This window comes from Marmota flaviventris, chromosome 10 (genome assembly GCF_047511675.1).
Source record: "Marmota flaviventris isolate mMarFla1 chromosome 10, mMarFla1.hap1, whole genome shotgun sequence".
In the NCBI taxonomy this organism is placed as follows: Eukaryota; Metazoa; Chordata; class Mammalia; order Rodentia; family Sciuridae; genus Marmota; species Marmota flaviventris.
The window spans coordinates 21,123,949-21,135,731 of NC_092507.1; the positions used below are offsets into that span (position 1 = coordinate 21,123,949).

Here is an 11,783-nt window from a genome sequence, read left to right on the forward strand (position 1 = left end):
ATCTCTAAATAAAATAGAGCTGGAGATGTTGCTCAGTGCCCCTGGGTTCAGTCATTACAGTGTCATGTGTCCCAAGCCCCCCTTCCCATTTCTTGGCCTTAATTGCCTAAACTAAGTAGGTATTCTATATGGTGGTTCACAAGAGGTAATGTGATTAAAGTGACTTGGTGTGAGCCAGAATCCATGCCAGACTCATACCCATCCTTTATCAAGTATATCCAGTACCAGACACTTCTGAAAGAAAGGTCTATGGTTTATAAAATCTCCATCTCTTCCAATTAATTTTATACGAGAGGAACTGGGGTGGTGTGTACAGTTGCTGCTTTAGGCAAAAAGGATCTAAACAAACAGTCTCAGGCCCAGCAAAAGGAAAAAAATGCAAATTAAAACAGTCAAAAAGTGGATCAATCTTTTATGAAGGGATTGGACTATAATTCAGTTGCATATATGGGATATAAGTGAGGAATAAGCAACAACCTGAGGGACAAACATTTCCAAAACGCTTTATTGCTTACCGATAGCTACATATCACAGCATTTACAAAGAAAAAAATCTGCTTACAAAGCTACCGTTTTCTTCTTTAATAACTGGTCACCTTTTTGTCTGCATCTTCTTTCCCATGGTGTTTTCCTGAAAAGGAAGTATAAGCCCATGTGTTACCACAGCCCTGGGTAATTCCCACCCAGGCACTTTCCTAAGAGCTGGTCTCAGTCCCATATCCGCATTTCTCATCCATAGATGTCCACTCAGATTAGGTTTCATCCTGGACCAGTGAGTGACCCTAAAAATATCTTAACTACTCCTTTCTAACCATTAGTCTACCTCCCACTCTCCCAGGGGTAGAGATGAGGTCACACAAAAAATTATGGCATAAGCTCCAGTCACTACAGGGTATTTGCAGCTCAGTCCTTCTTACCCAAGGAGCAAAGCTGTTCCCTCTGCTGCTTCCAGTAGCTGTGCTTATGGCAAATTTACAGATAACTTGAGGGGCTGGGGCTCAGTGGTAGAGCACTTGTAAGAGGCCCTGGGTTAGATCCTCAGCATCACACTGACAATTAAATGGTTTTTAAATGCTAAAACTTCCATACAGACAACAGTGACATTTTTTTTGAACACTTTTTAAGTAATATCTGTTACACTGCTTAAGGACAGGGTTTGCAATAGTATAGCACTGCCTGAAGCTAGAAGGAAGGTGTGATAAACTTCAGGTAGTAATTTACTCACCCAACTCTGTAGCCAATTATCACAGATGAAGACAACTTTCTGGTTACAAAGACCTTTTAAAAAAAAAAAAAAAAAAAAGACGCCCTCTATCAAGAGAGAAGAAAACACCCCTCAAATACAACATTATCCAGCAATTCCTAATCAAATGCACACAGCATCACACTCATCCTCTTATCCTCCATTGTACAGGGGAAGAGCAAACAATTTCAAAGAGAATTCACTCCTGTTTGAAATTAGCCCATGTGTTAGAAAACAGACTAGAACACCGTTAAGGCCAGCTTCAGTATTACTTTTCCTCCTTTTATGACCACCAAGACCAGTATTCAGATCCGATGGGAAAGGGAACCAGAGGGTCAAAATGTAACTTTACCATGGTAACTTTACCTTAATCTAAAGCACAACTCCAGAAACAAGCTGGTCTTTTCACTCTTCAATATCACACACTTCCAGGAAACCTGGGGGCAACCTGCAGAATCAAAGCTTATTGTGAAGGCTCTAAATCAGTTGATCCAGTACAACTGCCTACATGGAAGTTGATGGAACACACCTGGACCTGGTGTAGCAGGCTTCCAACCCAGGTCCTGATGACTTTATAGGAAAGGTGAGTGGCAGCTGCAGGTATTGTGCTGACCTGAGCTGTCAAAGTCTCTCCAGTTGTTCTTGCATGCAGTTGGAGATCCCATGGCCACAACCAGCCACAGCCCTTGGAAACATGCTGTACTGTACCACCAGGGAGCTCCCCACGTAGCTCCAAAAGTAACTTACCAAGTCCTGAAGTTGTCGCATTTCATCACCATGACCCTCACTCGCCACCATCTTCATAGCATCTTGATCTGGCATGGCTAAGATGAAAGACAGCACAACTGTCCTGATTGATCTTAGCATTTCCTTCATCCAATCATAAAGGTCTGCCTGGCTTTTAATCCTGATACTGATGACTTAGCTTTTCAGGACAGAGACCAAAGCACTGCCATTCTGTGCCACTGATCTTTCCAGGACAGGATCCCACACACTCCCAAATGCCCTTTCATTCTGGTTCCTGGGCTCAACTAGTTATTTTTCAAAACACCTCACCCTGATAACTCTACGTTCAATATTAATAAAGGTCTCCAGCTAACCCTAAGAAATAGCAAGAACAATGAAGTTGTCTTTTCCCAAAATGTTGCAGATCAGTTACAGCAAACAGAACGGCGACCGTCAAGGAAAACTGCTGCTCTGGGCTCCTTTTTGACCACAGCAGCTATGTGGAAGCAGCTGCAGCTTCGATAAGGGCCAGGGGGCAATGGAGACCACAGAACCTCAAAGCCAAACCACACTTATCCTTCCTAATTCACCTAAATCCTGTGCATCATTGGCTACCAAAGGACACTAGTCATCCTGTAGGCCCTAAGGGCTGTACTGTGTACCAGTCTTTTGTATTAGATCAATCTCAAAGAATCATTTTAAAGGGTTGGAGATGCCGCTCGGTGGCAGAGTGCTTGCCTAGCATGTGGGTTCAATCCCAAGCACCTCAGAGGGGGGGAAGGGCCCCGGGGGGGGGGGGGGCAGGAAAAAGAGCGTCTGAACGACTCCAAAACCCTCCTCCTGAAAATCTTGTCCTTACATTCACACCAAGATACCTTCTAGAATTCTCCTAATAGTTAAAGTCAATTGTCCAAGGTCACGCAGCAGTTCTCAGGCTCACCGATTGGTGTTATTACCTAAATTAGGTGATCTGAGGCCCAAGACTTCAACCCCAAGTGCCTAATTACATACCCAACTCGTTTCCAGCACCCGGCCGCCCGCTCGCCTCATCCACGGGTCAGGCGCCAGCGTACGGCTGCGCCAGCAAAGACGGGAAAAGGACACCGCCCCGCGGGTGCCGACCCGTCACACTGCGCAGGCGGCCGTCGTGGCCTGTAGCCCAGGCCAAGACGCGCGGCCAGGCACTCTACATCCCGCAGTCTCTAGAGGCAGCCCGAACGAGTGCGGGCCCATGGAAGCAAGCTAAGACGGCTAAGGGCACCGGCCTCGTGGTTCCAGGCCCAGACACCACCAGCGCGAGAGACAGGAGAAAGGACTCAAGGGCGCCGGCAGCGGGCTTATATATGCCCAGTCTGCGACTGCGCCTGCGCTTCCTGAGCGCCGCGCGGGGCTGCTGGGATCTGTAGTCCGCGCGCCCAGGCGCAGCCCCACGCGCGTGGCGGGCAGTGTGTGGTTTCTGCTGGGCCGGAGTGGTTCCTTCAGCTCGATTCCGGATCCTCGGATTGCCCACATCCAGTCCAAGGCCCTGGGCTCACAACTGAAGCTTACTGGTCTTGCCCTCCAAATTCAGTCTCTGGAGCGACCTTCGATTATCCCGCTGAGCTGTGAAAGGGCTTGACTCGGCGCGCCTTGGGATACCTGGAGTAGCAACTGAAAGGGTTTCCGCAAGGGCGCAGTGAGGTTTTGGAGTGGAGGTCTTGGGAGTGCTTCTCAAAGGAGGCGATTGAAGACTCAGATTGATGCATTGTTTAAGGCTTGTCTCATCCGCTAACATATAACTTTGCTGAGTGCTTTCTGTTAACACTGAGCTCGGTTATCTCATCTAGTTTTCGTAACAACTCTGTGTGTAGGTATCATAGTTCTGCTCATTTTCTAAAGGAAATTGCGGAATGGCTCTCTAGTGAGTGATAGTCAAGCCCAGAGATCACACAGTCACTACAGTATGTTTTTGTGCTATATTTTACCCATGGAATAAATGAGTAAGCGTCAACATAAAAATACCAATAGTAGTTGCCAAACAACTTAATCTGGTAATTTTTTACCTGACGTACACCTTAATAACTAGGTTAGCAGGGCGCGGTCCTGCGCCTGTAGTTTCAGCTATCTGGGGAGCTGGAGACCTACCTCCGCAACCTAAGAAGAGCTTAGTTCAAAAGAAAAAGCAAAAAAAAAAAAAAAAAAAAACAGTAGGTTCTACTAGTATTCTCATTTTTTGGAGAAGACAACAGATTCTGATTGGATTTGAAACTCAAGACTTTCAAATGTGCATTTCCAGCTCCACTTCTCTCCCAAGCTCCAAACTTAACCCTCTGAATCTTCCTTGACATCACCTAGAGGTCTAATAGGCTTCTTAGAACACAACAGCTGCTCTTCCCCGTTTTGGCATGTCCTTGAAGAGACCCTCTACTCCAGTCTTTTTGTAATATTCCATGTTCAATTCGTCAGCAAATCCTATGTGCTGTGCCTTAAAAATGCATCAAGAATCTGACCATTTCTTACTGCCTCCACAGATACTACCACTGTCACTCACCTGCTCACCTGAGTGGTAGCAGTAATTTCCCAACTAGTCTCTCAGATTCAACCATTGGCCCCTACCCCTTCCATATGGTCTCAACACACCAGCCAGGGTGTTAATAGCAAAGGTTTTTAGTTTGGGGGGCTGGGGGTGTAGCTCAGTGATGGTTTGTGTACTTAGCATGAATGAGGTCCTGGGTTCAATTCTCTGCAAACCCCACCCCCTGCAACACCACCCCAAAAAAGAAAAAAAAAATCTACTTTGAGTTCATTTTTCTGTATGGTGGAAGGGAGGTAAGTCAGTGATGACTGACATCCCCAGCTCTTTATTTTTAGACAGGGTCTCATTAAGTTGCCAAGGGCCTCCCTAAACTGCTGAGGCTGGATGGAACTTACCATCCTCCATCCTCAGTCTCCAGAGTCACTAGGATTACAGGCATGCACTACAGTACCCAGCCCATGCCTAGTCTTTTGAGGAACCTCCATACTTATTTCCATAGTGCTGTACTAATTTACAATCCTACCAACAGTGTAAAAATGTTCCTTTTTTCTCCATATCCTCTTCAGCATTTATTATTGATTGTATTCTTTGTTTTATTTTTGTGTGTGTATTTTGGGGGGTTACTGGGGATTGAACTCAGGGGTATTCAGCAACAGAGCCACATCCCCAGCCCTATTTTGTATTTTATTTAGAGACAGGGTCTCACTGAGTTGCTTAGCACCTCAATTTTGCTGAGGCTGGCTTTGAACTTGCGATCCTCTTGCCTCAATCTCTGGAGCCTCTGGGATTTCAGGCATGCACCACCACACCCAGATGATACTTTAGCTTCCTGACTAGGCAGGGTCATTGCCCCTTGCCAGCCTGAAGCAGTCACTGAAGGATCTTCACCCCTCACCAACCCTTAAGATTAAGGGACCAAAGTCTAGGCTGAATGAGATAGGGATTTAGGATAAAAAGAGAGATATAATGAGTCTTTTTTAAAACAAATTTTTCTTTATTTTATTGTTTATTTATGTGCAGTGCTGAGAATCAAACCCAGAGCCTCACACATGCTAGGCAAATACTCTAACACTGAGCCCCAGCGGAAATAATGAGTCTTAAAGGAAATGCACTCAAGCCATGAGATGCAGAAAACACAGTTGTAAATCTTGAGTGACATGCCGCCCTTGGTCAATGCCCTTGTAAAATGAGGAAAATGCCCAAACCCAGGGAAAACACGCCAAAAATTGTGCAGCTCCACCTCCAATCCAAAGTCTAACTACAGTGCTTCTATAAATATTCAACTCATCTCAACCCAAGGAGGGTCTTCTCGCTCCGGATAACCTGCATTCTCCCTTGAAAGCCTGTCTACTTCCTAAATAAACCTCTGTTTATGCTTTTGTCTGACTTGAGCTGAAATTCTTTTCCTTCACATATCCCAAGAACCCTGCTGGTCCTGAGTCAAATTTCCCCTCCCCTCTGGGAATTCCTTGGATTCTTCTCTGGAAATGTCTCTTCTCCAGGACAGAACTACAACCCAGATCTATCTGATGAGAATGTGCAGAACTTTTGCTATTGCAACACACAGTGCCTCCAGAACCACCCTGTAAGGTGGGTCCATGATTTGCCTTGCTTAGCAGAAAGAAAACAGGGTTCAGAGAAGGGAAATAGCTTGCCTCTTGGGTCACACAGTGATTCTAGGGCAGACTAGCTGATGTCTAGATTCTGCTGGCCCATGCAATCATAGGCAGACACATGACCCCAACCCACAGCTGGAGGGTCTGGGAGAGGGAGGAAGTTCAAGATGCTGACAGTGAGTGCACTGTCACATGAGCTGACCAGAAAGGCTTCTGGGAGGCTGGGTTCAAGCAGCATTTCCAAGGTCAATTTCCTACAGCTCTGCCTTTGCCCAGCTGCTCTGGCCAGAATTACTTGGAAAACTGATAAAATGGCTTCCCACTGAGATGTTTAGAATCAGTCAGGAAAAACCTGGCTTTTCTCAGATCCCCAAACTCTCCAGTTAGAAACAGAAAGAGTAAACAAAGCTTTGGTCTTGAGTAAACTTGGCAGCTAGTCTGTCTTCCTTGCTGAGTGAGCCTAAATTAGATATTTAACTTCTCTGAGTCTGTTTTTTTCTTCCTCTGTAACAATGAGCAGAATAGTGCCACCTATACACAAGGTTGTGCAAAGAAAAAATATAATGACATGATGATTTCAACAGTTCCTCAAACCACCAATTTGCAAAAACAAATTGGTAAGACTCCTCACACTGGTACAAGCCTGTAATCCCAGCTGCTGCAGAGGCTGAGGCAGAAAGATCCTAAGGTCAAGGTCAGCCTCTACCAATTTAGAGAAACCGTGTATCAAAAAGAAAGGCTGGGGATGTATCTCAGTGGTGGAGGGCCCCTGGGTACAATCCCCACTTTCCATCCCCATATACAAAGGGTTACTACATAAAGCACAAAGAAATGATCATCTGGCTTCATAAATGTCATCGGACCAGCTGTACCACTAGAGTTGCAGATGGCAGTGAAGGATATGGAAGACAGCAATCCCCAGGAAAAAAGAAAACAACCCCCAGGGAGAAAGAAGGACAATGGGTTCAGGGACAGAAGGAAAACAATGGGCTTTGGACTTTCACCATTTCCCAGCAACAAAGGCTTTGAACTTGGACAGCTGTTCCCCCTGACTGCCCAACCTAGGAACTCTGCTGTGAGTCAAGTCTCACTTAAACCCTATTTAAAAAAAAAAAAAAAAATCAGACCCCCTCTTGTAACCAGTTGCCATTTTCTCCCCTGAAAATGTGTCCCTCAGCTACTTGATAATAAAAAGCACCATTGATTCGTCAAGGTCTTTCCCTGTTTTGGTTACTTTTGCTTTCAGGCAGAGTTTGTTCAAATTCCCTCCGGGAGCCTGCTCTCCAGCACTGACCTGCATGGTAGAAGGAGGGGAACTGTTTAACATTGAACCTGAACCTTGAGCTGGAAGTCCCACGCAGGTCTAATAGGGCTCCAGGAAAGGGGCACCACAGTGATGTCCTCGGTCCAGAACCAGCAGGGCAGGGGGCTGGAGAGAGACACCACTCCAGTGAGTGGATCAATGAATGGATGTTCCAGCACCCTTGATCTCTCAGGCCAATGCTTGCTTGGCCAAGCTTTCCGTATTCCTCCTCCCCACTATCCAGCTTAATCTCTCTATCCAGTGGAGTAGGGATTATTAGCCCTATTTTACAGAAGTGAAAAAATTTTTAATTCTTTTTTAAAATTGTTTTTATTTTTTAGTTGCAGTTGGACACAATACCTTTATTTATTTATTTTTATGCCTTTATTTATTTATTTTTATGTGGTGCTGAGGGTGGAACCCAGAACCTCGCACCTGCTAGGCGAGCGCTCTACCGCTGAGCCACAACCCCAGCTGCAGAAGGGAAAACTTTTTACAGAAGAAATGACTTCCTTCATCCCAACTCCTTGGGGTCTGATCTTCTCTGTGTTGAAAATGTCCCATGGTCCCCCCCATCCTCTGTCTGCTGGTGACCCTTCGCTCAGGGCGGGAAGCAGCGATCGGCTGAAGGAGGAGGACCCGGCGGGCAGGGGCGGGGCCAGACAAATAGCCCCGAGGACGGCGTTTCGGGATTTGGCTATGGAGACCTGGGATTGCCGCTACCAGTTTCGGATCGCGCTGCTTGGAGAGGCAGCGGTGGGCAAGACGTCGCTGCTGCGACGTTACGTGGCGGGGGCGCCTGGGCTGGAGACCGAGTCCGAGCCGGAGCCCACCGTGGGCGTCGAGTTCTACAGCCGCGCGCTGCAGCTGACTGACGGGCCGAGGGTCAAGCTGCAGCTGTGGGACACCGCGGGACAGGAGCGCTTCAGGTGCGGCCGCTGGGGCGGTGGGCAGGGAGGCGCAACACGGAGGGGCCTCTGGTTTGGGGGGAGGGGGGAAGGGGCCCCTGGCCATGCAGATCCCCGACTTCATCCCTCCCTGGGTCTCTGCAGATCGCTCTGGCCAGACCCCTCCTCCCTCTATACTTCATTTTACAAATACCGCGTGTGGGCCAAGTCCCACAGCGTCGTTAGGTAAGCACTTTACCTCTGAGCCACATCCCCAGCCCCCAGTGCTAGAGGAACATTCAGTTTTTCGGGGATTTGCACCCCAGCTTTCAACTCGATGTATGACCTGGTTGCCAAAATTCCCATAGCCCAAAGGGGGAGGTGTCAGGGGAATGTCAAAGGAAGAGAGACTGGCGCCTGGCCTGATGGCACAGACCTGTAATCGTAGTTACTGGGGAAGCCAAGGCAGGAGGATTGCAAGTTTGTAGCTTTGGCAGTGTAGCAGGACCCTGTCTCAAAATAAAAAGTCCTGGGAACGTAGCTTAGTGGTAGAGCAATCGCATAACACGCGAGAGGCCCTGAGTTCAATCCTCAGAACTGCAGAAAATAAAAAGAGAGAGAATATGAGAATTTATGTTGGCCCTGAAGGATGAGTAGGAATTTGTCCGGCAGAGAATGGAGAACAGGGAATCACCAAGGCTCCTCCAGGATTTGTAATTCAGACTTGCTTCCAGACTGGGGAGTGTCCGAGTGTTGGGAGAGAGACAGACGCTGACCTGTCAAGAAGCACAGGGCTGTGAATGAGCTAGAGTGGGGTGTGAGGCATTCTGTGGGTCCTAGGGAGAAGGTCCAATCTCTGGGGATATCTTGGTGTCCTCAAGCTCTCCTAACTTACCGTTCCCCCTCCCCAGGTGCATCACCAGGTCCTTCTACAGGAATGTGGTGGGAGTTCTGCTGGTCTTTGATGTGACAAACAGGAAGTCCTTTGAACACATCCCAGACTGGCACCAGGAGGTCATGTCCACTCAGGGGCCCAACAAGGTGATCTTCCTGCTGGTTGGCCACAAGAGTGACCTGCAAAGCACTCGTTGTGTCTCTACCCAAGAGGCAGAGGAGCTGGCTGCCTCCCTGGGTATGGCCTTTGTGGAAACTTCAGTCAAAAACAACTGCAGTGTGGCTCTGGCCTTTGACGTCCTTACCACTGCTATCCAGCAAGCCCTGCAGCAGGGGGACATCAAACTGGAAGAGGACTGGGGGGGTGTCCGGCTCATTCACAGGACCCAAATCCCTAGGTCCTCTAGCAGGAAACAGCACCCAGGCTCATGCCAGTGTTGACTTGGGAAAGAAGGTGTTAAAGTAGAGCAGACTTCAGATTCCCTGGTGGGACAGAGTATTAGTATCTTTGGAGGGCAAATGAGGAGGGTTAATTTCAATGGAATCTTTTTTGTTGTTGTTGTTGTTACCAAGGATTGAACACAGGGGTGTATGGCCTCTGAGCCACATTTCCAGCCCTATTTTGTATTTTATTTGGAGACAGGGTCTCACTGAATTGTTCAGTGGCTTGCTTTTGCTGAGGCTGGCTTTGAACTCGCAATCTGATCCTCTTGCCTTAGCCTCCCAAGCCACTGGGATCACAGCGGTTCGCCACCATGCCTGGCTTCAACAGAATCTTGACAAGGTCATGCCTCCTGCATTTTGGGGGTTTAGCTCAACCCCTTTCTAGATTAAGGTTAAACCAATTATGCAATGTCCTTTCCTTAAGTCTCAGTTTCCTCATCTGTCAATAAGGCTTATAAGAGATGACCATGAATGAAATTATAGGTGTGCTCACTCAGAGTCTGCCATTCTGAGAACTGAATGACAAAAGCTGTCATCCCCTCCAGTATCTTTCTTGGCTTAGGCTGTTTCTGGAAGCATTCCTGGGCTTAGCGTCTGGACGCTGCTGCTCTGGCAATGAGTGTGGGGAATTCCAGTACAAGACTGGCTTTTAGAGCCTCCTTAGGTCCTCAGGCCAGAAAGAGTTTGGGCATGGAATCAGATGTGGCCTCAATCTAGGGTTGCTGCCCAGTGTTCCCACAAGCCCAGGGTCTAAATGAGTGTGGGAGGCAGGGCTGAACATGAATGTGTAGCAAGCATGCTGAGCACACAGTGGACACTACAATGAGCCACCAAGGGCAGAGGGATCTATGCTCCCACCTACCACCCTACTCCTGCTGCTGGGAATACTTCGAGGTGACAGACATGATTTGAAATACTCTCTGGGAACTGTCCACCCCTAAAGGGCAGTCCATATCCAATTTCCACCTATGGGTGGGAGGATAAAGGCCTTGCCCTCTCTTCCCAACTCTGAAGATCAAACCCAGATTCATCCCTCTCTATCTAAAGACTTCATTGAGAACATTATTGTGACAATATCACAGCCAAGTTCTCCCTCCTTCCCTTCCTTCCCCAACCAGGTAGGGACTTGAAGAATGCCCCATAATAAATGTCTGCCTTCTGAAGAATTTAATTTGCTAGGTGAGACTATTGTGGACTTCATGGAAGGAATGGTGCTTATGTTGGGCAGATCTCAGCAGGCATAGAGAGTATGTCACTGTGCCAGTGGGCATGAGCAGAGCATGGACAATTGCCACAGTAAAAAGACCATAACCACTTAACTCATTTTGTGAGTTGGGCCAATTACCTCACCTCAGCCTCGGTTTCCTCCTCAGTAACACGTGACTGATAATCCTTCCTTCCTTGAGTTCTTGGGAGTTTTTTTTTTTTTTATATATTTTTTAGTTGTTGATGGACCTTTATTTTATTCATTTATATGCGGTGCTGAGAATTGAACTGAGTGCCTCACACATTTGAGGCAAATGCTCTACCACTGAGCCAGAGCCATAGCCCCAGCCCTCTTGGGAGGTTTTCAGTTAGGTTGTTTCTTAGCTTCCTCCCATGGAGGCTGGTCTAGGGTTGACCTCTCTGGGAATGTGGCCCTCCCTTTTTTAAAAACAACCTCACTAGGCTGGAACAATGGTACAGGTTTGTAATCCCTACTACTGGGGTGGGGGGGGGGGCGCTGAAGCAGCAAGTTTGAGGCCAGCCTCAGTTATTTAATGAAACTCTGTCTAAAAAAAAAAAAAAAAGGTAGGGTGCAGGGGTGTTCGCTCAGTGATAGAATAGTGTCCCTGGATTTTACCCCCAGTACCGCTGAATAAACAAACAATTAAAATAACCTCACTTATCCTTATAGTAACCTTCTAAGGTCTGTACAATTATCCCCATTTCACATATGGGGCCAAGAAAGGGAAAGTATTTGTTTTAGGGCATATTTTCATTCCTTCATCAAAATTTTTCTGAACAAGCATCTACTCTGTCAGAATCCCTGGAGATATAGCAGTGGCCAAAACCGAAAAGCCCTTTGGGGCTGGCATTCTAGTGGAAGAGAGAGAAAAAAAATACAAATAATGAACTAAACGATTTCCAGTTGTAAGTGCTGTGAAGATGTAACA

The 11,783-nt window shown here is 47.2% G+C and overlaps 1 protein-coding gene, 1 long non-coding RNA gene and 4 other non-coding genes across 6 annotated transcripts; 1 reads left to right on the forward strand and 5 right to left on the reverse strand.

The window, feature by feature from the left end:
- Window positions 1–487: 487 nt before the first annotated feature.
- Window positions 488–3,292, reverse strand: LOC114094457 (uncharacterized). Its single transcript, XR_003583031.2, has 5 exons — window positions 2,980–3,292; window positions 1,990–2,066; window positions 1,609–1,690; window positions 1,225–1,277; window positions 488–630 (listed from the first exon to the last, which is right to left on the reverse strand). It is a non-coding gene; the product is annotated as an uncharacterized lncRNA (long non-coding RNA).
- Window positions 700–773, reverse strand: LOC114094585 (small nucleolar RNA SNORD99). Its single transcript, XR_003583090.1, has one exon. It is a non-coding gene; the product is annotated as a small nucleolar RNA SNORD99 (small nucleolar RNA).
- LOC114094578 (small nucleolar RNA SNORA61) lies at window positions 1,446–1,578 on the reverse strand. The gene has a single exon (XR_003583083.2). It is a non-coding gene; the product is annotated as a small nucleolar RNA SNORA61 (small nucleolar RNA).
- Window positions 1,813–1,942, reverse strand: LOC114094577 (small nucleolar RNA SNORA44). Its single transcript, XR_003583082.1, has one exon. It is a non-coding gene; the product is annotated as a small nucleolar RNA SNORA44 (small nucleolar RNA).
- Window positions 2,367–2,501, reverse strand: LOC114094573 (small nucleolar RNA SNORA16B/SNORA16A family). Its single transcript, XR_003583078.1, has one exon. It is a non-coding gene; the product is annotated as a small nucleolar RNA SNORA16B/SNORA16A family (small nucleolar RNA).
- A 4,788-nt stretch (window positions 3,293–8,080) lies between the features above and the next one.
- Rab42 (RAB42, member RAS oncogene family) lies at window positions 8,081–10,163 on the forward strand. Its single transcript, XM_027937628.3, has 2 exons — window positions 8,081–8,331; window positions 9,201–10,163. Exons 1-2 carry the CDS (start codon window positions 8,102–8,104, stop codon window positions 9,622–9,624), a joined length of 654 nt encoding a protein of 217 aa, XP_027793429.2. The 5' UTR covers window positions 8,081–8,101; the 3' UTR covers window positions 9,625–10,163.
- Window positions 10,164–11,783: the final 1,620 nt, after the last annotated feature.

Excerpts from the sequence above, each read along its gene's own strand:
- Rab42 (XM_027937628.3), top strand. The coding sequence starts at position 8,102 with ATGGAGACCTGGGATTGCCGCTACCAGTTTCGGATCGCGCTGCTTGGA. Across the intron at positions 8,332-9,200 it reads GCGGGACAGGAGCGCTTCAG|GTGCATCACCAGGTCCTTCT; the intron begins GTGCGGCCGCTG and ends CCCCCTCCCCAG.